The sequence below is a fragment of the Nomascus leucogenys genome, chromosome 13 (genome assembly GCF_006542625.1).
Source record: "Nomascus leucogenys isolate Asia chromosome 13, Asia_NLE_v1, whole genome shotgun sequence".
Lineage (NCBI taxonomy): Eukaryota > Metazoa > Chordata > Mammalia > Primates > Hylobatidae > Nomascus > Nomascus leucogenys.
Window position 1 is genome coordinate 61,317,284 of NC_044393.1, and position 24,480 is coordinate 61,341,763.

The window sequence follows — 24,480 nt, forward strand, 5'->3', positions numbered from 1 at the left end:
TAATGCCTAATAGAAACAGGCCTTCTTCTTTATCAGTCTGACCTTAAAGAGAGTAAAGCCCCTCAACTATGAAAGCCCCAGGTTTTGTAGCTCCAGATCATCACACTGGGCAGCGTGGCCTCTCAAATTTGTCTCACTCCTCAGAGTTACACAGTACATGCTGTTCATTTGCATTTGTGTGTGTAGTTAATACACGGCTCTGCAATGTCAGCATTTTCTGCAGTATTTGTCTCAGTTGTAAGTAGATATCATTTGCTTTCTATGCCAGTGGGCTTTTTGTGGGTTTGGTTTTGTTAAGCTTTTATGAGCATCACATATCTCTGTGAGAACCTGTTGAAAGCTGTGAACACTATCCCCTGAGAAATGTATATATAAATATACACATTTTTGTGTACAGTTTATTGGGTTCCCAGGCTTCATGAAAGTTCAGGCCCTGCTCTTCAGAGCTACCTCTGTTCAAAAGGATAAATTCTGTGTCAGAATCTTCACCTCTGGAAACACAGGTTTCAGTTGTAAAGCATTGAGTAATATAAACAAAAACAGTGACTTAGAAAACAAAATGTTATCTTGGCATTTCAAAGCAAAGGTTGACATTGACTAGATAGGAGGATTCCAGCTCCTGCCAGCCACAATGACCTTTTCTAAGCAAAAGTGTAGGCCAGGGCAATGGGTTTTGAATATTACTGTGCATAAGCCAATGGATTATGTACAGTAATATTCATTAGCTTATGTATACTAATATTCAAAACCCATTGCCCTGGCCTACACTTTTGCCTAGAATGCAACTCCTAAATGCTAATGCCCAAACTTTCTTTAGCCACAACATAATATATAAGTAAACCACATTAAAATGTCCATATTCTTTGACCTAGAAATTCTACTTCTAATAATTTGTCTCAAGAAAATTATCATTAAAAAATGGCAAAAAATTAGGTACAGGTGTTTTCACTGCAACTTTATTTGTGGTAACAAGAAATGTTTGCAACCTAAGCGTCTAACCTGGAGAATCGGTTAAACAAATTGTGTTATGTTTCAATGTTAGAATACTGTGGTTCTTGCAAGTAATTTTATAGAAGGATATTCCGTGGTGTGGAAAGTTATTTGTAGCTATTAAATGGAGAAAAAAAAGTATCAAGAAAGTATTTTTTGGAATTTTAATAAAAATATATGTTGAAATATACAGGTATACCTCAGAGATATTAACGGTTTGGTTTCAGGTCACCACAATAAAGACAATATCACAATAAAGCGAGTCACATGGATTTTTTTGGTTTCCTAGTACATATAAAAGTTATATTTCCACGTATTAAGTGTGCAATAATGGTATCATGTCAAAAAATAATGTACATACCTTAATTAAAAGATACTTAATTGCTAAAAAATGCTTACGCTCATCTGAGCCTTCAGTGAGTTGTCGTCTTTTTGCTGGTGCAGGGTCTTGCCTCGATGTTTGTCTGCTGACTGGTCAGGGTAGTGGCTGTTGAAGGTTGGGGTGGCTGTGGCAATTTCTTAACAAAAGACAACAATGAAGTTTGTGGCATTTATTGACTTCTCCCTTCATCAAAACTTTCTCCATATAAGTTGTTTTGCTTTTTTATCATTTGTGCATTCAGTGGAGTAGCACTTTCAGCCCCCTTCAACAGTTTTTCCTTTGCATTCCCAACTTGGCTGGTTAGGACAAAAGGCCTAGCTTTCAATCTGTCTTGGCTTTCCACATGCCTTCTCCACTAACCTTAATCATTTCTAGCTTTTGATTTAAAGTGACAGACTTGAGACTCTTCACTTGAACACTTAAAGGCCGTTGTAGGATTATTCATTGCCCTAATTTGAATATCATTGTGTCTCAGGGAATAGGGAGGAGAAAGGGGAGAATGGCAGGTCAGTGGAGCAGTAAGAACACACACATTTATCTTAAAGTTCACCATCTTATATGGGCGCAATTTGTTAGCTCCCCAAAACGATTACATAACAATTAGTAACATCAAGTATCACTGATCACAGATCACCATATCAGATATAATAATATGAAAAACTTTGAAATGTTGCCAAAATTACCAAAATTTGACAGAGAGATATAAAGTGAGCATGTGCTGTTGGGGAAAAATGGCACCAATAGACTTGCTCTGTACAGGGTTGCCACAAACCTTCAATTTGTAAAAAGCACAATAAAGTGAAGTATGCCTGTGTATGAAGAAAAATCATCATAATGTTAATGGTGGTTATTTCTGAATGGTGAGATTATGGGTATTTTTTCTTTTCACTTTGCTTGAAAGTTTTACAGTGAACTATGTGTTCAGCTTTTTTATTCAGAAAATTGTTTCAAAACACTATAAGGGTTAGTCAAAATAATTTAGTGAGAGTTTTAATCAAAGTATTACATTGGTCAACCAAGAAGTAAAAAAGATCACTGAGAGCTGTTCCTTTACATGTTGAATGAGAGGAGATGGTAAAAAACCCAGTACTGGGTTCCTCTCTGTAGAAAAGAAGGGTCAGTATTTGGAGAGGGAAGGGTCCAGAAAGAAGCTACTAGAGGCAGATACTTTGTTGGCTCTGCTGTGCTTTTAAATGATAGGGACAAATAGAAGCTGTGAGTAGTATTTTCATCCTACTGCAGAAAGAGGGAAATGATTCCTATGAATAACATTTTTACATTTACTTTTTAATTCTTTTTTTTTTTGACGGAGTCTCACTCACTCTGTCACCCAGGCTGGAGTGTAGTGGCGCTGTCTGGGCTCACTGCAACCTCCCATCTCCTGGGTTCAAGCGATTCTGCTGCCTCAGCCTCCTTAGTAGCTAGGATTACAGGCACCGGCCACCACACCCAGCTGATTTTTGTATTTTTATTAGAGACAGGGTTTCGACATGTTGGCCAGGCTGGTCTCAAACTCCTGGCCTCAAGCAGTCCATCCACCTCAGCCTGTCAAAGTGCTGGGATTACAGGCAAGAGCCACAGTGCCCAGCCTACTTTTTAATTCTTAAGATTGCTATATAGTTACTGTCTGGCCATCAGGTTACTAACATTGGTCCAGGGTTGTCACTAAATATAAATTTAAATATCAAAAAATGAAGACTTTTTTTTTTGACAGCGAGGTAAGAGCTGCAGTAGCTTCTGAGATTTCAGATAAGATACTCGAAGACCTCACCAGCGTATCATAACAACCAAACTGACTTTTGAAAATAATTATAAAATTTAGATATGCGGAGCACAGAAAATCCTGTGGAAACCTTTGAAGTTTTATTGTACTACTAAAAGAATTGCTTCACCAAAAACTCATAATATCAGCAATGTTGTGGTTTTTTTCGGTTTTGAAACATCCCTGGGCTATTTATAGTTCTGGGTCTTCTCTTATAGAATTATCAGTGTCACATAAATGTTAAATTTTAAATAAATCATTCCTGAAGTTCATAAATAAAACCTGAATGCATCAAAAAATACATACTTATATTCTAATAACTGTAGGAATCATCTCTTTGATATTCATAAACTTTCTGTTCTTTATTCCTTTTTGAGTAAGAGTTTGTTCATTCCAGTGGTTTTCACAGGAAGGTGGGTGGGGGATGGTAACAATGCTTCCCAAAGTATTGTAACAATATTCTCTACCTAATTGTGAATCACTGGTTTAAAAGGCAGCAGAAATGGCAGCTTGCAGTGAGATTCAGAGCAAAGCATCTTTCTGCTCTGAAAGACTCTGACCACTACTATAGCCTCTTAATGTATTCTTATGTATAATGGATATGTTAAATAAAATTATTGTTCCCTTAGCTTATTTTATACAACCGAAATAACTTATTTTACATTTCTCTATTTTATTTAGTGGCTATCATATATGATCAATAATCAGTGTTCAGTGGACTGCTGGGATTTGGTAAAGCTAGTATCTTTTGATGCTGATCTCATCTTTATCAGTTTCAGCAATCAAACATTTTCCTGATATGTTTTAATTTTAGTTATCTTACTGAAAATTATCACATTCTATTTGAAAGGTATTATTTCTTAAATGCTTTAGGCTGTGTAGAATCAGAATTGAGAATGAGAAAAGATTGGAGAATAAAGTGGGAATACAAAAAGGACAATGAACAACCCTTTAATAATTGCTAACATGTGATTAGCTTTTGCTGCCTTTTTTTTTCTCTCTCTCTCTTGCCTACTTCTAAAAATCGCCTTCATTTTCTTCTCTTTTCCATTTTGTGTATTCCTTTTTGTTAATGCGCCTTTCACTGATAGGGGATATTGGCTGACTAGGAAAATAGTAGAAGGTTTGAGGCTTCGAACCTGAGAGGCATGGAGGGAAGGAAAGTTTTCTCTAGTATTGATATTTCCTTTTTCCAGAAAGGGGATGTCAGCCCACTGAACTTTCAAAATAGCAGGGGTGGCAGCTCGCCCCAGCCGAGACCTTCACTAAGATTTCCCTGGATGCTCCCACAGACGAGTGAAATTCTGAAGCATCAGGAACTAACCCTTTTCTTTTATAGGGATAGATATGCATTTTTGTTAACTCTGACCCAGTTAAGACCCGTTCAAATCAATCTGAATGATTTGGTGTGCCTTTTCTAGAAAGTCAAAGGTACCTCATGACAATTTGCCATGAAAGTGAATTTAATTTTCCTATAAATCAAATCCATCAGGAAAATACCTCTCAGTAAGACACAGCTTTTCACCTAGTGTCCAGAGAAAGTGACCATGTGTGAAAGTACAAAAATGGAAAGGAAGCAGAGTTGACCTTCAGGAAAGAAAAGCTCATTTTAGATTTAGGGGGAAAATATACCATATGCCTGCGTGCACACACACGCAAACACACACACACACAAAACACAGCTTAGTGACTGAGTATTTTGAATCAGTTTTTGAACTGGAAAGTTGTAGGGCTTAATTGTTTCTTTTTTTTAAGTTGTTTAATTTGAATAGGACTTACCATCAGATAAAGAACAGTTTTTCTCAGGAGCTTGGAATTCCTAATTAGTATTATGTATATCTTCCTTAAGGACTTACAATGTGTTGCTTTTTGTCTTTTTCGGTTTGCATATGAGATCATTTGGTAAACACCAGATCATTAGCCCACATAGGATCATTTGGTAAACTCTAGAAATTTGGAGTGATTTTGTAACACAAGAATTACAAAAAAAGTGTATAGATTATTGTTCCTGAAACTTTTTTGCATATTTAAAATTAAAAGCACAAAGTAGAAAATATTTTAGAATTATGATAACTACCTACCTTCGGATCAGAGTAAAATATACCAAAATCATGATGTTTTTTAATGCATGTAATTGTTCCTTGGCTTGCTTATTTTGATTTACTCTCAACTTTTTTAAGATTACTGATTATATGTTTTATGTGGTTTGTATAAACATCTGGTTTGGTTTCATTGATTGCCACTTAATAACTTTAGATAAACAGTCAGTTGGGCATTTTGTTTTAATCTAGATTTTTGAGGAGTTTCTTCACTTTTAAGACTCTACATCTCTACACCATGCAGTCAACCCACAGAAGTGTAAGCTAAACAACTGCTTACTGTTTTAAGTCTCTGTGTGTTGGGACAGTTTGTTATCTGGCATTAATATGATAATACCTGACTGATACACCTTGATTTGTCCGTATTCAAATATAATTGCCTCTTGTTAGTCATTAGTATAGAACCATATGGACAATGAATGGCAAGACCTTGAATGTGTTCATGATCTTATTCCTAGGATGCGTTATCAAATTAAATTTTTTTTTTTTTTCGAGACGGAGTCTCGCTCTGTCGCCCAGGCTGGAGTGCAGTGGCGCAATCTCGGCTCACTGCAAGCTCCGCCTCCCGGGTTCACGCCATTCTCCTGCCTCAGCCTCTCCGAGTAGCTGGGACTACAGGCGCCCGCCACCATGCCCGGCTAATTTTTTTGTATTTTTAGTAGAGACGGGGTTTCACCGTGGTCTCGATCTCCTGACCTCGTGATCCGCCCGCCTCGGCCTCCCAAAGTGCTGGGATTACAAGCGTGAGCCACCGCGCCCGGCCCCCATCAAATTAAATTTTAAAATACAATGGATTTTTTTTTTGCAATTTGCTGTAAATAAAAGACTCTACATCTCTTTGATATCAGTGTCTTTTTTTCCATGAATGAATACCCCAAATCATAAGATGGGGAATCTTGAGTGATACTGTGTTACCTTTCTCCATTTAATATGTTTATCTCACTGTACGGCATTTATGTGTCTGGATTTGGGGGGGAATAAATTATTCTAGGACAATTAGTTGTAAAGCATGTTTTGGTAAACCAAACACTATTTTATTATTCTTTTGCAGGAAAAAACATTGGAACTGTATCAGGGAGGTAGAAAGCCTCATTGTTAACTTGGTTGCTAACTTGAGGCAGAAAGTTAAGATAGCCCGTCATTTATCATAGTGCACATTGGCATATGCAAGAAGACTTGTAGCACTTCACTAAAGAGGATGGCTTGGTAGAAAAAAAGGTTTTGGGTCATAGCTTTCTTATCTCTAAAGTGGGTTTTTGATTCTAGGTCCTTTCTAGCTGTAAGCCATGATACACTGTACCAGAAGCACTTTTTCAATATGTGGGATGCCTTTGTTCCCTAATCCCACCCTGTTTATCAAGGGTTTATCAAAGTCTAGAAGCTGAGCTGTATTATCAGACTTGGCCAGTAGATACCTTTGTCTGTCCCAGTGTATTATTCTACCCTAAAAATACTTTGTTGTATTCAGGTACTTCTACTCTAATACCATATTTGTGTTGCTGAAAAACTTTGCATTCTACAAAATCACACAATAAGAATAATAGAGATCATATGAGGGAAGAGGGCTAGGGACAGATCATTCAAAACCAATGGAACTTTGTAACCAGAGCAATCCTAATAAAAAGAGTGACATGGTTAAGTCTCCACTGGATTTGCATCCACAATCAGTCCAGTTAAGTAATCCCGATAAAAAGCGTAATATGGTTAATTCTTCACTGGATTTGCACTCACAGTCATAGTCCAGTTGATTCTTTGCATCCTTGAATTCTAGGATTCATGCTTCCTTCTTCAAAATGTAGGTCCTTGGGGGCACTTACGTCGAATTGAGGTCAGTTTCATCAAAATTAAATATCTAACCCTGGGTATAGACCTCTGTCAGTCAGGTGTTTTTAAAACCCAGGAAGAAATGCCTTTGAGGGGTCTTCATCCTCATTCTTGGCTTTCTTGAAAATGTCCCTATTTGCTATAAGGAAGGACAGAATTTTCAGTTGTGTTAAAGATCTGTATGTATTGCTGAGGCTTGCTTTTGGTAATGAGAAAGCTCGGCCCTGATTGATTCAAACCACTATTGTGCCGGCAAAACTACATATGAACCAATACAACTTACATTGTATTCTGACATTATTCTCAATTTATCAAATATATATGAGCAGACTCAAAGGAACATATATTAATAAAGACTGTAGTCTAATTACGTTTCATAAATAATCATTTCTTTTTTTATCAGCTATCTACAAAATATCTATCACAAAATATTTCTTCTTCCAAAACCTATAGAAAAGGTAATATGTTTTCCTAAAAACAGAAACCATTTTTTAACTCTTACTCTACGTAGTGTCTATCTTCTTATACTAACTTATAAAGTTATAAAATTGATCATATCAAGTTTTCATTAGAACAGTGGTTTGTGCTTTCACATAAAGCATGTCTCTCTCTAAGCAGCTGGGAGTAGTAAAAAATAAAATAAAATACAAAACATATCCCAGCCACCATCAAGAAATTACATTAGAATCTCTGTGTAAAAAATATCAGCATATTTTCAAAGCTCCCAAGTTGATTCATACATACTGTTAGGATTGAGAATTGTTGCCTGAAAATAAAAATAATGGTATTCATTAGGATATCATTTTCAGTAAATTTCCATTTAGACATTCCATTGAAGCCAGTGCTAATCAGATTAACTGCTGACAGAATTCATTGTTAATTGTTACGAGTAATTTGCAACATGTACCATTTATGTAAACTAGACAATCTATTCTTTCAGAGATACGAGATTTCTATCACTTTTTTTATTTATTTTTGTTATGTAAAACAGGAATTTAATACTGTATCCGAAATGCCAGGAATAAAATCTGTTGTGTCTTGTTTTATTGTCCAGCATCATTTTATTCCTTCATCCTTCCTCTTTGAAGTCAAGTGATCTTTCTGATGTGGTCACATATTTGTTACATCATGGAGCTGGCATTTATGATACTTAATGTCACTGAGAACATAAGAGTAATTGTCAGTAGACAAATAAATTGGGGAATTATATTTTTTAAGTGTCCTGAACATGACTGAATCTCAGGTGTTTTGCAGGAGCTTTTAAAGACTGCTTATAACTACATTTTTTAAAAGCAGCCCAAATCCTGATGGGTCCAAGTAACTTGAAGGAAAAGGATTTATTAAATACTTCAAAGTAAGGCCAAACCACCTGCCTTAGCAGGCAGGCATGTAACTGGAAATGGAGGACATGAATCTAGTGATTTAGTATCTTACTTGCTAGATATGGGCTATCTTAAAATTATACTTGGTTCTTTTTTTCTCCTCTGATGCTTCTGACATTCTTTTTTTTTTTTAATTTTAAGAAAGTTTTTGTGGGTACATACTAGGCGTAGGTATTTATGGGATAAATGAGTTATTTGGATACACACATACAGTGCATAATGATTGCATCAGGATAAATGGAATATCCATTACCTCAAGAATTTATACTTTATTTATCTTACAGACATTCTAATTTTACTCTTTTAGTGATTTTTAAATGTACAATACATTGTTACACAGTATCATTACTTTGTTGTACTATGAAATACTAGATCTTATTTAACTATAGTTATACCCATTGAGCATACTTCCTTCCCCCTACCCCCTACTACCCAGCCTCTGGTAACTATCCTATTTTCTATCTCCATGAGCTCAATTGTTTTAATTTTTAGCTCCCACAAATAAGGGAGAACATGCAGTTTGTAATTTCGTTCCCGGCTGATTTCACTTAACATAATAACCTCCAGTTCCATCCATGTTGTTGCAAATGACAAGACATCATTCTTTTTTATGGCAGAATAGTATTCTACTGTGTATACCACATTTTCTTTATTCTTTCATTGATGGACACTTACGTCGCTTCCAAATTTTAACTATTTTGAACAGTGCTGCAACAAACAGGAGTGCAGATATCTCTTCAATATACTGACTTCCTTTCTTTTGGGTATATACTTAGCAGTGGGATTGCTGGATCACATAGTAGTTCTATTTTTAGTTGTTTTTGTTTGTTTCTTTGTTTGTTTATTTTTTTGAGACAGAGTCTTGCTCTGTCACCCAGGCTGGAGTGCAATGGCGCAATCTCAGCTCACTGCAGCCTCTGCCTCCCAGGTTCAAACGATTCTCCTCCCTCAGCCTCCTGAGTAGCTGGGATTACAGGCATACACCATCACGCCTGGCTAATTTTTGTATTTTTAGTAGAGACGGGGTTTCACCATGTTGGCCAGGCTGGTCTCAAATTCCTGACCTCAGGTGATCCGCCCATCTTGGCCTTCCAAAGTGCTGGGATAACAGGCGTGAGCCACCGTACCCAGCCTTATTTTTAGTACTTTGAGAAACCTTCATACTGTTCTCCATAGTGGCTATACTAATTTATGTTCCCACCAACAGTATATGAGGGTTCCCTTTTCTACACATTTTCACCAGGATTTGTTATTTTCTGTCTTTTGGGTAAAAGCCATTTTAACTGGGGTGAGATGATACTCATTATAGTTTTGATTTGCATTTCTCTGATTATCAGTGATGTTGAGCAACTTTTCATATGCCTGTTTGCCAGGGGTGGCACAAGCACGTCCTTAGACACCGTGGCTGGTGTCTCACTGGGTCACATGCACCCCACATCCACTGGCTCTGAGCCCAGCACAGCACAAAGACTTGCCCAGTAATTGCAGTCCTTGTGGCCGAGTGCCTTTCAAATTTATTTGCGACCCAAGTGCACTTTAGCCTGTGGTTTGCTGGAACTCAGGTTGTGACTGCTGGCGTGGGTGATTCCCCTCTGACTAGGGGTGGTCTAAACGCTTCCTCCATGTGCACCTGCCGAGTTCTGCCTGGTGTTGCTTTCTTCTGTGACAGGGCAACACTGAGTTCCAAGGCAAAGTCGCACAATCACTGCACTCTCCCTCCACCAAACATACAGATTCTCTCTCCAGGCCACATGGCCACTGCTGGGGGATGGGGGAAGGGTGACGAGCAATTCAAGACTGTCTTTCCTACCTTCTTCAGTGCCTCTTTCAGGGATATGAAGTTAAAACCAGGTACAGTGATTGCTCACCTGATTTTTGGTTCTTATGAAGGTGCATTTTTTTGTGTGTAGATAGTTTTTCAATTTGGTGTTCCTGCCAGGAGGATTACCGGTCAAGGCTTCTATTCGACCATCTTGCTCCCTGACATTCTAAAGTTGTGTTGGGTGTGTCTGTGAACATAACCACCCTCTCTGGTGGAAAAGATGTGGATTCTTCTGCACTCCAGCCTCGGCAACACAGCAAGACTCCGTCTAAAAAAAAAATGTGGTTATTTGAGGTTAGGGTAGCTCTATTTTTTTTCTTCAATTGCCTGCTCCTCAGTGTCTAGCAGAGCCTTTTGCCTGAAAGTGAACTAGAAGGGAGAATTACTTTCTAGGGAAATAAGTTCATAAAATTGTGGTGATAAAATGAGTGTCAGCTAAGACTTGCCTAATTTAAGAAAGTTTCTATCATATACTAGAACTAAAAGACAATTTATTAGTTTTCATTTTCAAATCGAGTCTTGCTTTATAGCAATTATATATATTAATATATAGTATGAGAAATATATATATATCTTGTTAGAAAAGTTTGAGAAATTCACATGTTCAAAAATAAGAATTTAAATGAGTGGTTATATGGTATTTTCAAAAGTTTATTTTTTATTAATTTTCATTTTGCCTTTGTTTTTTGAGATAGGGTTTTTCCTCTGTCACCCAGGCTAGAGTTAGGTGACACGATCACAGCTCACTGAAGCCTCAACCTCCTGGGCCCAAGCAATCCTCTCACCTCAGCCTCCCAAGTAGCTGGGACCACAGGTGTGTGCCACCATGCCCAGCTGATTTTTTATTTTTGAAAAGACTGAGTCTTGCCATGTTGCCCAAACCAGTCTTGAACTCCTGGGCTCAAGTGATCCTCCTGCATCAGCCTTTCAACATGCTGGGATTAGAGGCGTGAGCCACAGCGCCCTGCCTTTATTAACTTTTATAGGCCTAAAAAGAATCATTCTTTATCTGTTCCATAAAAACAAAACTATTTATTATGTTAAGATATTGGTCGTGTTAATGAATTAAGACATCAAACAGTAAAATAAAAATGTGTCATAGCTACTTAATTTTGTAAATAGGGATAATCTTAGCCCCATAACTCAGAATTTTATGATTCTATGTAAAACATTAATTATAATAGGGGGCATCAGATAGGTGATTTACAATTTTCTAGTTGCCAGCTCATTTCATTAAAGTATTAACTAGACTACTATTTCCAAAGTAATACTCTGTCATATCAAATGAATTAAATTAGGTTAAATCCAACCTCTGTTAATGTACTGTGAAATTTCCATTGGGCATCACTTATTTAGAAAGTATAACACTGGCCAATAACCATTCAAATCTATCCGTGTCAGAGTTTACCTTCCCTTCTTTTCTATCTCTTCCTCTATAGAACCAAATAAATAAAAGCACTCACCAGTCACTTTGTTTCCGTTCTTGCCAAAAAGTCTCTTTTTTTTGTCAGTGTCTTTTGTTACATTGGCCCTCCTGTTCAGATCACTAGCTTGTTTGCAATAGGTTATTCTGGTTAATTAGATTTACCAGAACCAAGATTAGGGATTTTAATGTCTTTTTTTTGCTTCTTTTCCCCTTTACTGTGGAAAAATCATACTACATTTATATTCCCAAATCCCTAATGTCTGCTCCTTCTACTGGTAGTAAGGAAATAACGTTGAGAATTTAGTTACTATTAGTATCCGCCTCTTAGAACACAGTATACACCCAGCCTTGAATTCTACTTAGAGCCCCAGCATCCCTAGTCCTGGCCCTTCGAAGTAAGAACTCGTAGTAGTCTTAATCTGAATGCTCTGAAGTATCTTCAGTAGTGCACAGTAAAAGCAGTAGAGAAAATGAAATGTCTTTGATGTGAAAGAGTATGTAAAGTAAGCATATAACATATAGTATGGTCCTTCATCCTTCATTTCATTTCCTTTTAGATTCTAAATCTCATTGGCATTAAGCAGTAGAGTTATAGAAAGTATTTCTATAGAACTTAATATACTTAACCATATATGTTTTAAAGCATATTTTTAACACCAGAAATCTTGTCTGATTTAAATCTACAAATAAATCAATAATTTATCATATTAAAGAGGGATTTGTTTTTAATCCATTTATTTTCTCTTCCTAGTATTTATTTCTATCATGAATTTATAATATTTCAAAAAGCTGCGTCCACATCATTGTTACTGTTGCATTAATAATGTAGACACCGCTGATTCCTCTTTATGAAATTGATTAAGGTAAGAAGGTATCATGTATAAACCAGAAACATTCGTAATCTGTAGCCAAGAAATGTAATCATTGCACCATTAGTTTCCCACTTTTTAACAAAGTTGCTTGAGAAAGGAAGTTTAACCACGTTTTCATCATTAGGTAGTTTGAAACTAAGAAATGACACATGGAAATGGGGTGGCAGTCAAAATCTTAGAATCTGCAGTGCTTTGCTGACATAAGAGGGAAAGGAGCTTCATCAGTGTTGTATTGTTAACCATGCAATTCACCCATAATATGGATAGGAAATCAAGCCATTTCTACAAAGAGGTCCACCTCAAGTCTACCAAATGGTTTGTTGCCGAGTCCATTTTTTAGTAGCTCCTGAACTCATTGAGAGTTTTCTAGACAAAAAGAATAGATTTGGAAATAACCAACTTCCCAGCCCATCGTGGGGGAATCTGATGGATGGATGGATAGTACCTTAGGAATGTATAAGAAAGAAATGTCTGGGTATTTCTAGAAAGGTTGGACATGTTAATAGCTTTAATATTACAGTAGGATAGTTGCCAAATATTCTTACTTAACCCCTACGTGTCTCATCTTTGCTATTGCTTATGCTTGCTTATAAATTGAACAAATGGGCTTCCCTAGAAACTGTTGCATGATAAAAGATGCTACAAAGCTTAACACCTAAAACAGAGTTTTCTTTATAGAATGAGAATGTAAAAATAAAAATTTGGGCGGCAAGCAAAAGAGTTGTTTTCCCTGAGTCTATGTGGAAAAATTTGTTGCCTTTTCTCAAATAAATTTTTGTTGTAGACAGGATGCAGTAATCTAGCCCTATTAGAGACTTTCCAGAATACATAACCCCATAACTTTAGAACCCACTCCTATTAATTATAGTAAATTATAGAAAATTAATTATAGCAATTGTTATTAGTAAATTGCTGTGTTTATGTAAAGATAACATGTTACTTCCAGAAACAGCAGTCCAAAGGGTTAACTTTAATGGAGATTTCAGGCACTGTGATAGCCAGATATTAAGAATTACATTTACCAAGGGTATTTAGCTGTAGTTTCCATATTATGCCTTGTATAACTATTGCCTGTTCTGTCTTCAGGCTGTCTCTTTCTGCTCTGGCTGCAAAATGAGAATAACCAGAATGATGGTTATTTTAGTAAGTTATTTTGTTGTTTGAAATCCCAATTGAATGACACTAGTCACTTAGACATTATAAATAAAAATGGTGGGTCAAATGATAGAAAAATATAAGTAACAGGATACATGATTTTTAAATTTTTATGGGTCCCCAGAACCCTTTTAAGAATCTGTTAATTTTTTTTTTTTTTTTTTTTTTTTTTTTTTTTTTGAGACGGAGTCTCCCTCTGTCGCCCAGGCTGGAGTGCAGTGGTGCGATCTCGGCTCACTGCAAGCTCCGCCTCCCAGGTTCACACCATTCTCCTGCCTCAGCCCCCGGAGTAGCTGGGACTACAGGCGCGTGCCACCAGCCCAGCTAATTTTTTGTATTTTTATTAGAGACGGGGTTTCACCATGTTAGCCAAGATGGTCTCGATCTCCTGACCTCATGATCTGCCCACCTCGGCCTTCCAAAGTGCTGGGATTATGGGCGTGAGCCACCGCGCCCGGCCAAGAATCTATTAATATTAAATCAAGAGACTTTCTCCCCAGAAAAAATTCACATACACACAGTATTTAGATAGTTTCCCATTGAATTCCCGAAACCCCAGTCTCTGAATCAAGTGCCCACTGACCTCAGGTTAAGAACATCTGCATAAATTCTATCTGTCTTGTCTAATAGACTAGTCAATAGCCACATGTGGCTATTAAATTTAAATTAATTAAAACAAAATTAAAATTCAGTTCCCAAGTCTCACTATTCACGTTTTAAATGCTCAATCGCCACATGTGCGTAATAGCTACCATTGTTCGACAGAGTAGATATAGAGCATTTTTTTCATCACAGAAAGTTATGTTGAGCAGCATCAGGTTAGATGATTTTAAAATAGCCTATTTGTCTTTTATTTATTTATGTATATGTGTTTATATAAAACTACATAGTTTGAAAACCCAGAATAGATATTGTAAAAATATCAGTCTCTTTTAGGCACCAAATACAAATCTATTGCTAAAACATATGTTTGACTAAAAGTAAGGCAGCAGGCTAACTTAGCTAGGCCTTCAGGACTGTTGTAGGATCATTTGTTTTTTATCTTTTGTCTCCAAAAGATTGCATTCTCCATAGTGGTAGTTCCGAATCTTTTCCCCTTTTTTTAACCTTTGTCTTCAATATGAACGGAGCTTATCTCATATTCTCAGAAAACTGAGGCTATCAATATAAATCCCTTCACTTTTCCTTATGTCTAGATGAAAAATTTCCTTGTGTTTTCTCCCTTGTCTCTGAATTTAACGTTCTGCAGAAATAACAAAGTGATGAACAGAATGCAAAAGCCTTAGAATTTCAACAGTATACTCAGGACCTAAGAGTAGATATTTGGGAAGTAGGCTTATTCTATTTTATTGAAAGTGATGGCAAAAACAGCAATTACTTTTGCACCAGCCTAACCTCGGCTTCACTCTTATGTGATTTAATTCTTTAAATCTGTGTTGGGGCCCTAGAGTGTTTATTTTGAATTAATCCGTAGGAATTGCTAATAGATACCAGTGCATGTGATGCCCATCTCTCTTCATCCTCAAACATAAAACCATTCTCATCATTACCAGGGTTAGTGATAGGAACTAACCTATGATTGACCATGTGTGTCAGACACTCATGTGCTTTACATTAATTTCTTTGTTTAACACTTAGAACAGCTCTGTCGGGTGGAACACCCTATCAGGTGGATATTTTGATTAATTCATTTTATGTTGTGGAAACAGGCTAAGAAAGGTTAAATAACTTGGTCAGGGTTGGTTAATGGGAAGTAATGGGACCATAATTCTTCCAGCCTTGACTTTTCTCTCTTCCTCTCCATTTTTTAAAATTATGGTTAAAAAAATACATAACATGAAATCTACCCTCTTCACAAATTTTTAAATGTACACTACTATTAAGTATATGTACATTATTGTACAACAGATCTCTAGAACTTTTTCATCTTCCATTACTGAAATTCCATACTCATTGAACAGTAATTCCCCTTTTCCCCACTCTCCCCAGCCCCGGCAACCACCATTCTACTTTCTGCTTCAGTAAGTTTGACTACATAACTCATATAAGTAGAATCGTGTAGTTCATTTTCCTTCTGTGACTGGCTTATTTCTCTTATAATATCTTTAAGGTTCATTCCTTTTTAAGGCTGAATACTATTCATTGTATTTAAATACTACATTTTCTTTGTCCATACATCTATTATTTCTGCCTCTTGGCTATTCTGAGTAATGCTTCAATGAACATAAATGTACAAATATTTCTTTGAGATCTTGTTTTCAGTTCTTTTGGATAAATAATCAGAAGTGGGGTGGCTGGCTCATATGATAGTTCTATTTTTAATTTTTTGAAGAACCTCCAAATTGGTTTTGATAGCATAAGGTGCATCACTTTACATTCCCACCAACAGTACACAAGGCTATCAATGTATCTACATCCTTGCCAACACATGTGATTTTCTGGGTTTTTTTAATAATAGCCATCTTAGGAGGTACGAGATGATAATCTCATTGTGGCTTTGATTTCCCTTTCCCTGGTGATTAGCACCTTTTGATATACCTGTTGGATGTTTGTATGTCTTCTTTGAAGAAATGTGTATTCCAGTCCTTTGCTTATTTTTTAATCTGGTTTATTTGGGTTTTATGCTACGGAGTTGTATGAGTTTTTAATATACAGCTGACCCTTGAATAATTCAGGGATTAGGGTCACCAGCTCCCTGCCTAGTCAAAATTCTTGTTTATAACTTTTTACTCCCTCAAAATGTAGCTACTTGGAGCCTACTGTTGACCAGAACATAACAAACAGTCAATTCACACGTATTTTGTATATATATTATATACGGCATTTCTAACAATAAAATAAGCTTGAAAAAAAGAAATATTTTTAAAAAACATAAGAGAAAATATATTTACTACTTATGAAGTGGAAGTGGATCATCATAAAGGTCTTTATCCTCATTGTCTTCCAATTGAGTAGGCTGAGGAGAAGGATGGATTGGTTGTGCTGTTTCAGGGGTGGCTGAGGCTGAAGATATGGACAAGGTGGAAAGGGATGCAGGAGAGATGGGCACACTAGGTGTAAACTTCTGTTGAAATAAATTCCTGTGTAAGTGGATGTGCATAGTTCAAATTCATGTTTTTCAAGGGTCAACTGCATGCTGGATATTAATCCCTTTTCGTTGACTCAGAGCAGCGTGTGGGAGGCTTAGCTTCAGTGCAAATGGGATTTCAGGGCACCACACCTGAGGTCCTCTTGTCAGTTAAGCTCATGGCAGCAGGAGCTTTGAATGGCGCATTTCCATGGCCATTACACCTACTGAATCAGGATCTGCATTTTAACAAAACCTCCAAGTGATTTATGTGCACACTGAAGAACTTTGAGAAGCGCTTCCCTAGAATAATAATTTGACACTTTGAGGGTCTTCCCCAGAATCAATAAAAATGTTAATAATCAGCATAGAGTCTCCTAAAAAATTCAACTTCCTTGGAATGGTGTTTTTTTACAGTTCATCCGAACAGAGTTGCTGTTCAAAGTGAGAACTAGAGCAGATAATTTGTTGTTAATGTGTAACACATGTGCAAAGTGGATTTAGGGCCAAAGCAGAGTTTCCAAGATGTTTGCCTCTTTGCTAAAAGGAGATAGGATAGATGTGATTTACTTCCTTTTGTATTTTAGGGTTCAAGGTCCCTGTGGCAGAGGATTATATATTTCTGTATCTATTGTCTTTTTTTTTTTTTTTTTTTTGAGACCAAGTCTCACTGTGTCACCCAGACTGGAGTGCAGCGGCACGATCTCAGCTCACTGCAACTTCTGCCCTCCGGGTTCAAGCAATTCTCCTGCCTCAGCCTCGCGAGTAGTGGGGACCACAGGCACCTGCCACCACGCCCGGCTAATTTTTTTGTTTTTGTAGTGGAGATGGGGTTTCACCATGTTGGCAAGGCTGGTCTTGATCTCCTGACCTCAAGTAATCCGCCCACCTCGGCCTCCCAAAGTGCTGGGATTACAGGCATGAGCCACTGCGCCCAGCCTCTATTGTCTTTTACCATGGAGTAAGATATAAATGTGACACTTGTAGTGACAGCTGGAAGTAATCTGTCAGACAAATCTTACTGAATTATGTCTGCTGGTCCAGTGCTTAGTAATTTAGAGACTCTCTGTTGGACGGAATAGACTATCAAATAAGCCTTGCCACAAGGCCATGTCACCTAATTTATGGAATTTTCCTTAGGTTTAAAATACCCACACTGTTATATGATCAGGATATTCACAATCCTTGTGTGATCATCCTCTGAACCACTGATTTCCAGACAGTGGTCTAGGGACTACTGCTTGGTAAAAATTACATTTTCTAAGTCTACAGTAAGGTCTTGAAGTCAGTATTTTTTAAAAAGCTCTCCAGGTGATAAAACTCAAATTTGGAAACCACTGCTCTAAGCTAAAATCTATTCAGGATTCAGGTCTATCTCATATAAATCTCCTCTGGTAGAGTGGTATTACATACTGTGAATTCCAAATGCCACTTGTTCCTTGCTTACTGGGGAGTATACTTACATGAAGAGTGAAAAAATAATTTAAAAATTTCTAATTTAATATAACATACTTTTATTACTCTCAGCAATATTTATTGTTATCTTAAAATTCAATGTAATTTTTACATCATTGCTTATTATTTACTAGTGGGCCTGTTACACCAAGGCCCATAGCACTAAACATCTGGCTGTAAATATAGTTGGACTATGCTCAATCTCAGGCAGAGAAAGGTCACCTAAAGACAGCCACAGTTGTTCCCTGAAACAGGACTTTCCTAGAAACTGAGTACGTTTGGTCCATTATTCATTCTTTTATGTCTTCATTCAGCAGATATTTATCAAATACCAGCCATTCGATAGCTATTTCAGCTATTGCAGGCCACCGGATTCTTTTTTTATTTATTTTTTTCTTTCAAGACGGAGTCTTGCTCTGTCACCCAGGCTGGAGTGCAATGGCATGATGTTGGCTCACTGCAGCCTCCACCTCCTGGGTTCAAGCAGTTCTCCTGCCTCAGTCTCCCGAGTAGCTGGGATTACAGGCCTGCGCCACCATGCCCTGCTAATTTTTGTATTTTCAGTAGAGACGGGGTTTCACCATGTTGGCCAGGGTGGTATCAAACTCCTGACCTTGTGATCTGCCCGCCTCAGCCTCCCAAAGTGCTGGGATTACAGGCATGAGCCACCGCACTAGCTATATGAAAATACTTAAGACTTAGTCCTTGACCTTAAGGAGTTCACAGACTAGCACAGTAATAGAGGTATACACGTAAATAATTAATTACAACAGAGATATTTGCTCTTGTTGGGCATGGAGAGATGGGGTGGGCCAAGACCACAGGAGAACCTGGAGAAGGGCCTGGCAGACAGAATAGTACAAATGCATCACATAAGACACTGGTCTGTGCTGCCCTTATCTATCGGACATAAGAGGAATGTCTAACTTCTGAACAGGTCAAGTGAGTACATTTAAAATATAATTTATTATCCTTCCCTGCCATAAAACAAACAAAACCTGCTTCTCTACATGTATTCCTTGACTGGTGACTGGCACTTCATTTTGTGCTGTCTCCCCAGCCAGGAACATGGGAGGCTTCTCCTTAACTCCCTGTAGCCAGTCAGTAATCAAGAACTGTACATTTAACCTCTATCCCTCTTCTCTCTTCTATCCACTGCTATTGTTGCTGCCTCAGACAAGCCCTCAGGCTTAGACACTGCAGTAGTTTCCCACCTGGTCTCCCTAGATTGAGACCTTCCTCTTTCCAGTCCATTCTCATATCAGTTTAGAACATAAGTGGCTTTACTTCCTATAGGAAAAGATCTAAACTCTTATGTATTAGTTAAGAGTGCTAACATGTAAGCAACACTGCTTGGATTCAAACCCTGGCTTCATCACTTGATAGCTGCAGGCAGGTCATTTCACCTCTCACCCCCTCAGTTCCTTCATCTGTAAAACAGGGGTGGAAGTGGAATCTCCTTCATAGGGTTATTGTGAGGGTTAATTGAGTTAATACTATACATGTGAAGTTGTTAACAATGCCTAGCACAAAACAAATACACAATGATTATGTTAGTCATAGTGGGGTAGCGGGTTAATTCAGTGTACGTGCCAAGTAAATAAAGACAACTAGGACTTACTTTGCCTTCTAAGGGCTAACAACCTGAAGTGGGGCAAAGAAGACGAAGAGATAAACAAATTACTCCATATGATCAATGCTGTTATAATTTTGAGCAAGGTGCCAAAAAATCATTTGGGAATCAGATAAAACTTTAAAATCTTCTTATCTAAAAATGTTATATTAAAACTTATTTTCTGGCTGGGTGCCATGGCTCACGCCTATAATCCCAGCACTTGGGTAGGCCGAGGCAGGAGGCTCACTTAAGGTAAGGAGTTTGAGACCAGCCAGGCCAGCGAAACCTGGTCTTTACTGAAAATACAAAAATTAGCAGGGCGTAGTGGCAGGCACCTGTAATCCCAGCTACTCGGAAGGCTGACACAGGAGAGTTGCTTGAACCCAGGAGGCGGAGGTTACAGTGAGCTGAGATTGTGCTCCTGCACTCCAGCCTGGGCAACAGAGTGAGACTCTGTTACATGCTAACTCAAGCCCCCAAATACAACTTAATACCTCCCAAACCACAAATTTCTCTTGCATGAAATTTGCATATTCATGATTTTGTTTCTAGACCTTTGCAGTAACCACAGGCAGTTTGGTTCTTGTATGTGTGAATATTTAGGTCCATTCTCTTAGGAATAATTTGAAAAAGGAGAAACTGAGCATTAGACATACAAAAGGGAAAAACAAGTGAACCACAGAGGAATAATAGACTGCAATAAAACCTTGGGAAAAAATAAAATTATGGAGATGAACTGTACTCTAGTGATTTTTGGACAATGTGGGCTACTGATATTTGCATAAGAATTGCTATGGGGTATTAGGGAGACTGGAGGACATTGGCAGAGTACATATAAATACAAAGTAGCTTATAAATGTATATATATAAATTCACAGCACCAAATACACATACTAAAGAAGAAACAGAGTTGGAGAAATGCCATTTGGTACAGGAAGCAGAATAGCATAGTGTTTGAGTTTAGGCTCAACTCAGAATGTTTAGGCTACTGACTAACATTGTGACTTTGGGAACTTAGTCAAGTTTTCTAAATCTTGATTCTGTCATCTGGAAGATTGGATTATGGTAGTGCTACTGAATAAGATAGTTAGAATTAATTAGGAAAATGTCCTAACACACTTTGCAGGTAATTTGCAAATAGCAAGTAGCTGATAAGTGTTAGTTGTGCTGTTGATTATTATTATTAATACCATAGGCTTGTTTTCAGCAGTCAAACCAATAAATTTCTGTGTATCTCAATTAAATTTGTGGAAAGGATGTAATATAGTACTTGTTATTTCCTACATGGCAGGTAATATTTACTAATGTTACCTTTATTTAGAATATGCTGCCTTTTGTAGCTTTATACTAGTGGATGTAAAATGCTATCATAGAGTTTCATAAGTATATTACTTATCTCTCTTTCCCCCATTCTGTTTTTCACATTTGAGTTTAAATTCCTACGAAAGTTAATCTACTACTAAAAAATATAACCTACAACTGAAGAACTGTAGAATTCCAGAATTGCTTGATTTCATTACCTAATTTAATAAATATAGTAATTGATAACACCAGTTTTGTTAATAGTGCTTCTAAAGGGCTTATGTATTTTAAATATTCTCCGTACTGTCATGTATATCCTATGTGTTTTCACCTTCTCTGATATTAATTTTGTGAGCAAAGATAAACAGTTTGATTTAGCATACTTTAGTGTGACTAGAGTATGTTTGGGTGATGTATTAGAGGCCCTCTTCTATGGGACACCTTCCTTCTCCAGCTCAGTTAAGTGACTCCCTCAACCGCTGCTCCTGTAAACCCTGTACATTCTCCATCTCTTTATATTTTTAACTTACTTGTACCTTCAAACAGACTGTGAGCACTTTAACCTTGGTAGCAATGAACATCATGCAACATTGAACATCTCCGTAGATAGTCAGTTGATTTTTGTTAAGTGAATGAATGAATGCTGCCCTCTTACATTGCTTATATAATTTCTTTTTTTTCTTTTTGAGACACAGTCACGCTCTGTCACCAGGCTGGAGTGCAGTGGCATGATCTCTGCTCACTGAAACCTCCACCACCTGGGTTGAAGCAATTCTCCTACCTCAGCCTCCCAAGTAGCTAGGACTACAGGTGTGCACCACCACGCCCAGCTTATTTTTATATTTTTTTAGTAGAGACACGGTTTCACCATGCTGGCCAGGATGGTCGTGATCTCTTGACCTCGTGATCTGCCCGCCTCTGCCTCCCAAAGTGCTGGGATTACAGGCTTGAGCCACCACACTTACATAATTCTTAAGCCATGGTCACCAGTGTACCAGTGACTGATTCAATTAATTCATAAATTAAGAATGCCTTTAAAAAGAAGATAAAGTAAGGGAAAAAAAATAGGAAACTTAAACGGGAGAACTAATATTAATCTAATTCTGAATACTTGTCTGTGGCATAGTTTTTGTGTCTTTCTTTCTGAAGAAGGTTCTTTTCTTTCTGAAGGTTGCCTGCCTTTTTGCAAATGCCAGAGGCCTTACCCTAGTTTCTTTACCCCAGTTTCCTGATTACTAACTACTAAATAGCCTGTTGTATAAGCTGACAGGTCTAGACGTCCACTCTGGCAGACTAAAGGGGGCTACTGTCACAACTGGCTGTGGTTTTAGGCTCTGAAATGAGAGACATAGACTTTACACACTTCAGCTCTTAAAGATACTGTAGATGATGCTAGGAAGAGGAATAACATAGCCAGGAAAAATGTTTACCACATCACATATGTCTAGTGATTGAGCAGTTATCTATTTGTTCACAGAAGCCTGAATTGTAATGCATAATTGTGTAACAAGCAAGTGATAAACGTAAGTCAACATAGAAAATTGCCATGAGGGCCACCCAGCACATACTGTGTCTACCCAGCAGAGAGCTTTGTTCTTCTTTGTGACAAATAATCAGAAACAGGAAAGAGTTTGCGGATGCGACAGGAAGCAGCTTAAAAGACAGGCCTGGCATCATCTGCAACCTTAATGTATACCATTTATTCCCTTGGTGTGATGATTCTCAGCCATAGGTCACAAGTGAGCCTTAGAACCTTAACCCAGAGTGTTTCAGCCTTCCCCCTTGCAAGTACCCCGGAAATTGCTGCCATTGGCCAGTGTCCAAGAAGAAGGCTTGAACAGCTGCCCTGACAAATGGGTTTCCCCCATTCAAGCAAGCAAATGAGGGGTTTGAGCTGCTTTGCAATACTCCCTGCCTCTGGGCTACAAATGCTGTTTAAAATGATAATAAAGTATCCTACTCTCTAGCACTATGTATTTTTCTTTTTGGAGACATGTAAATATCTTTAGGATCTTTTTAATGCAGGAGGTGGGAAATCATCCATATGAAGAGTTGGTTTCAGCTTTTCTTTCTTTCTTTTTTTTTTTTTTTTTTTTTTTTTTTTGTCTATTCCAGACAGTAAGGATTGTATCCTGGAGCCGCTTTCCCTGCCAGAAAGTCCAGGTGGCACCACCACTTTAGAAGGTTCTCCATCTGTGCCTTGTATTTTCTGTGAAGAACATTTTCCTGTGGCTGAACAAGACAAACTTCTGAAGCACATGATTATTGAGCATAAGATTGTCATAGCTGATGTCAAGTTGGTTGCTGATTTCCAAAGGTAAGTTCTGTTTTTGTCCTTAAAAGAATTAAATTTGACCAGGTGTGGTGGCTCATGCCTGTAATCCTAGTACTTTGGGAGGCCAAGGTGGGAGGATCACCCGAGGCCAGTAGTTCAAGATGCCAGCTCTGAAAACAAAATTTAAAAATTATCTAGGCTCAATGGCATGCACCTGTAGTTCCAGCTATTGGGAGGTTGAGGCAGGAGGGCTGCTTGCACCCAGGAGTTCGAGGCTACAGTGAGTTATGGTTATACCATTGTGCTCCAGCCTGGGTGACAGAATGAGACCCTGTCTCTTAAGAAAGAGAATTAAATGTATTGTTTATTAAAGGAGTGACATAATCTATATATAAAATAATTCCTATACAAATATGAAAATTCATATTCATTTTCAGGTTTCTCCTTAGACTTAAAAAAAAACTTTACAACTCTTTTGTACTTCTGAGACTTTTTTTTTTTTGAGATGGAGTTTCGCTCTTGTCACCCAGGCTGGAGTGCAGTGGCACAATCTCAGCTCGTTGCAACTTCCGCCTCCCAGGTTCAAGCAATTCTCCTGCCTCAGCCTCTCAAGTAGCTGGGATTACAGGCACCTGCCACCATGCCCAGCTAATTTTTGTATTTTTAGTAGAGATGGGGTTTCACCATGTTGGCCAGGCCTGTCTTGAACTCCTGAGCTCAGGTGATCTGCCCGCCTCAGCCTCCCACAGTGCTGGGATTACAGGCATGAGCCACTGCACCCAGCCAACTTCTTAGACTTTGAAAAAATCTTTGCATTATTTTTCTTGAGTCTGTAAGTTTGAGAATGTCACGTACTAATTTATTTTCTATAAGTTCTCTAAAGAGATGAACTTTCCAAAGAGTAGATAATACTCACTTTGCAGTATTCCATGACGTTGTAGATCTTACTGATGTCTCCCAGATTATGTCTCATGTTTTAGGCCATAGACATTGTCTGAGTGGGTCCTTCCAGTAATTCCAGAATGGACTTGGCAACAGGACACTCAAAAGGC

At 37.8% G+C, this 24,480-nt stretch overlaps 1 protein-coding gene across 2 annotated transcripts in view; it reads left to right on the plus strand.

Moving 5' to 3' along the window:
• The window catches only part of ZNF277 (zinc finger protein 277), a 138,687-nt gene that overhangs the window by 58,297 nt on the left and 55,910 nt on the right, over positions 1-24,480 (plus strand). Inside the window, exon 2 of one of the 2 annotated variants that reach the window (XM_030825965.1) lies at positions 23,269-23,470. In XM_030825965.1, coding sequence (XP_030681825.1) covers positions 23,269-23,470 — 202 coding nt within the window. The remainder of the gene's footprint in view (positions 1-23,268; positions 23,471-24,480) is intronic. The other variant, XM_030825966.1, reaches the window with a different exon arrangement.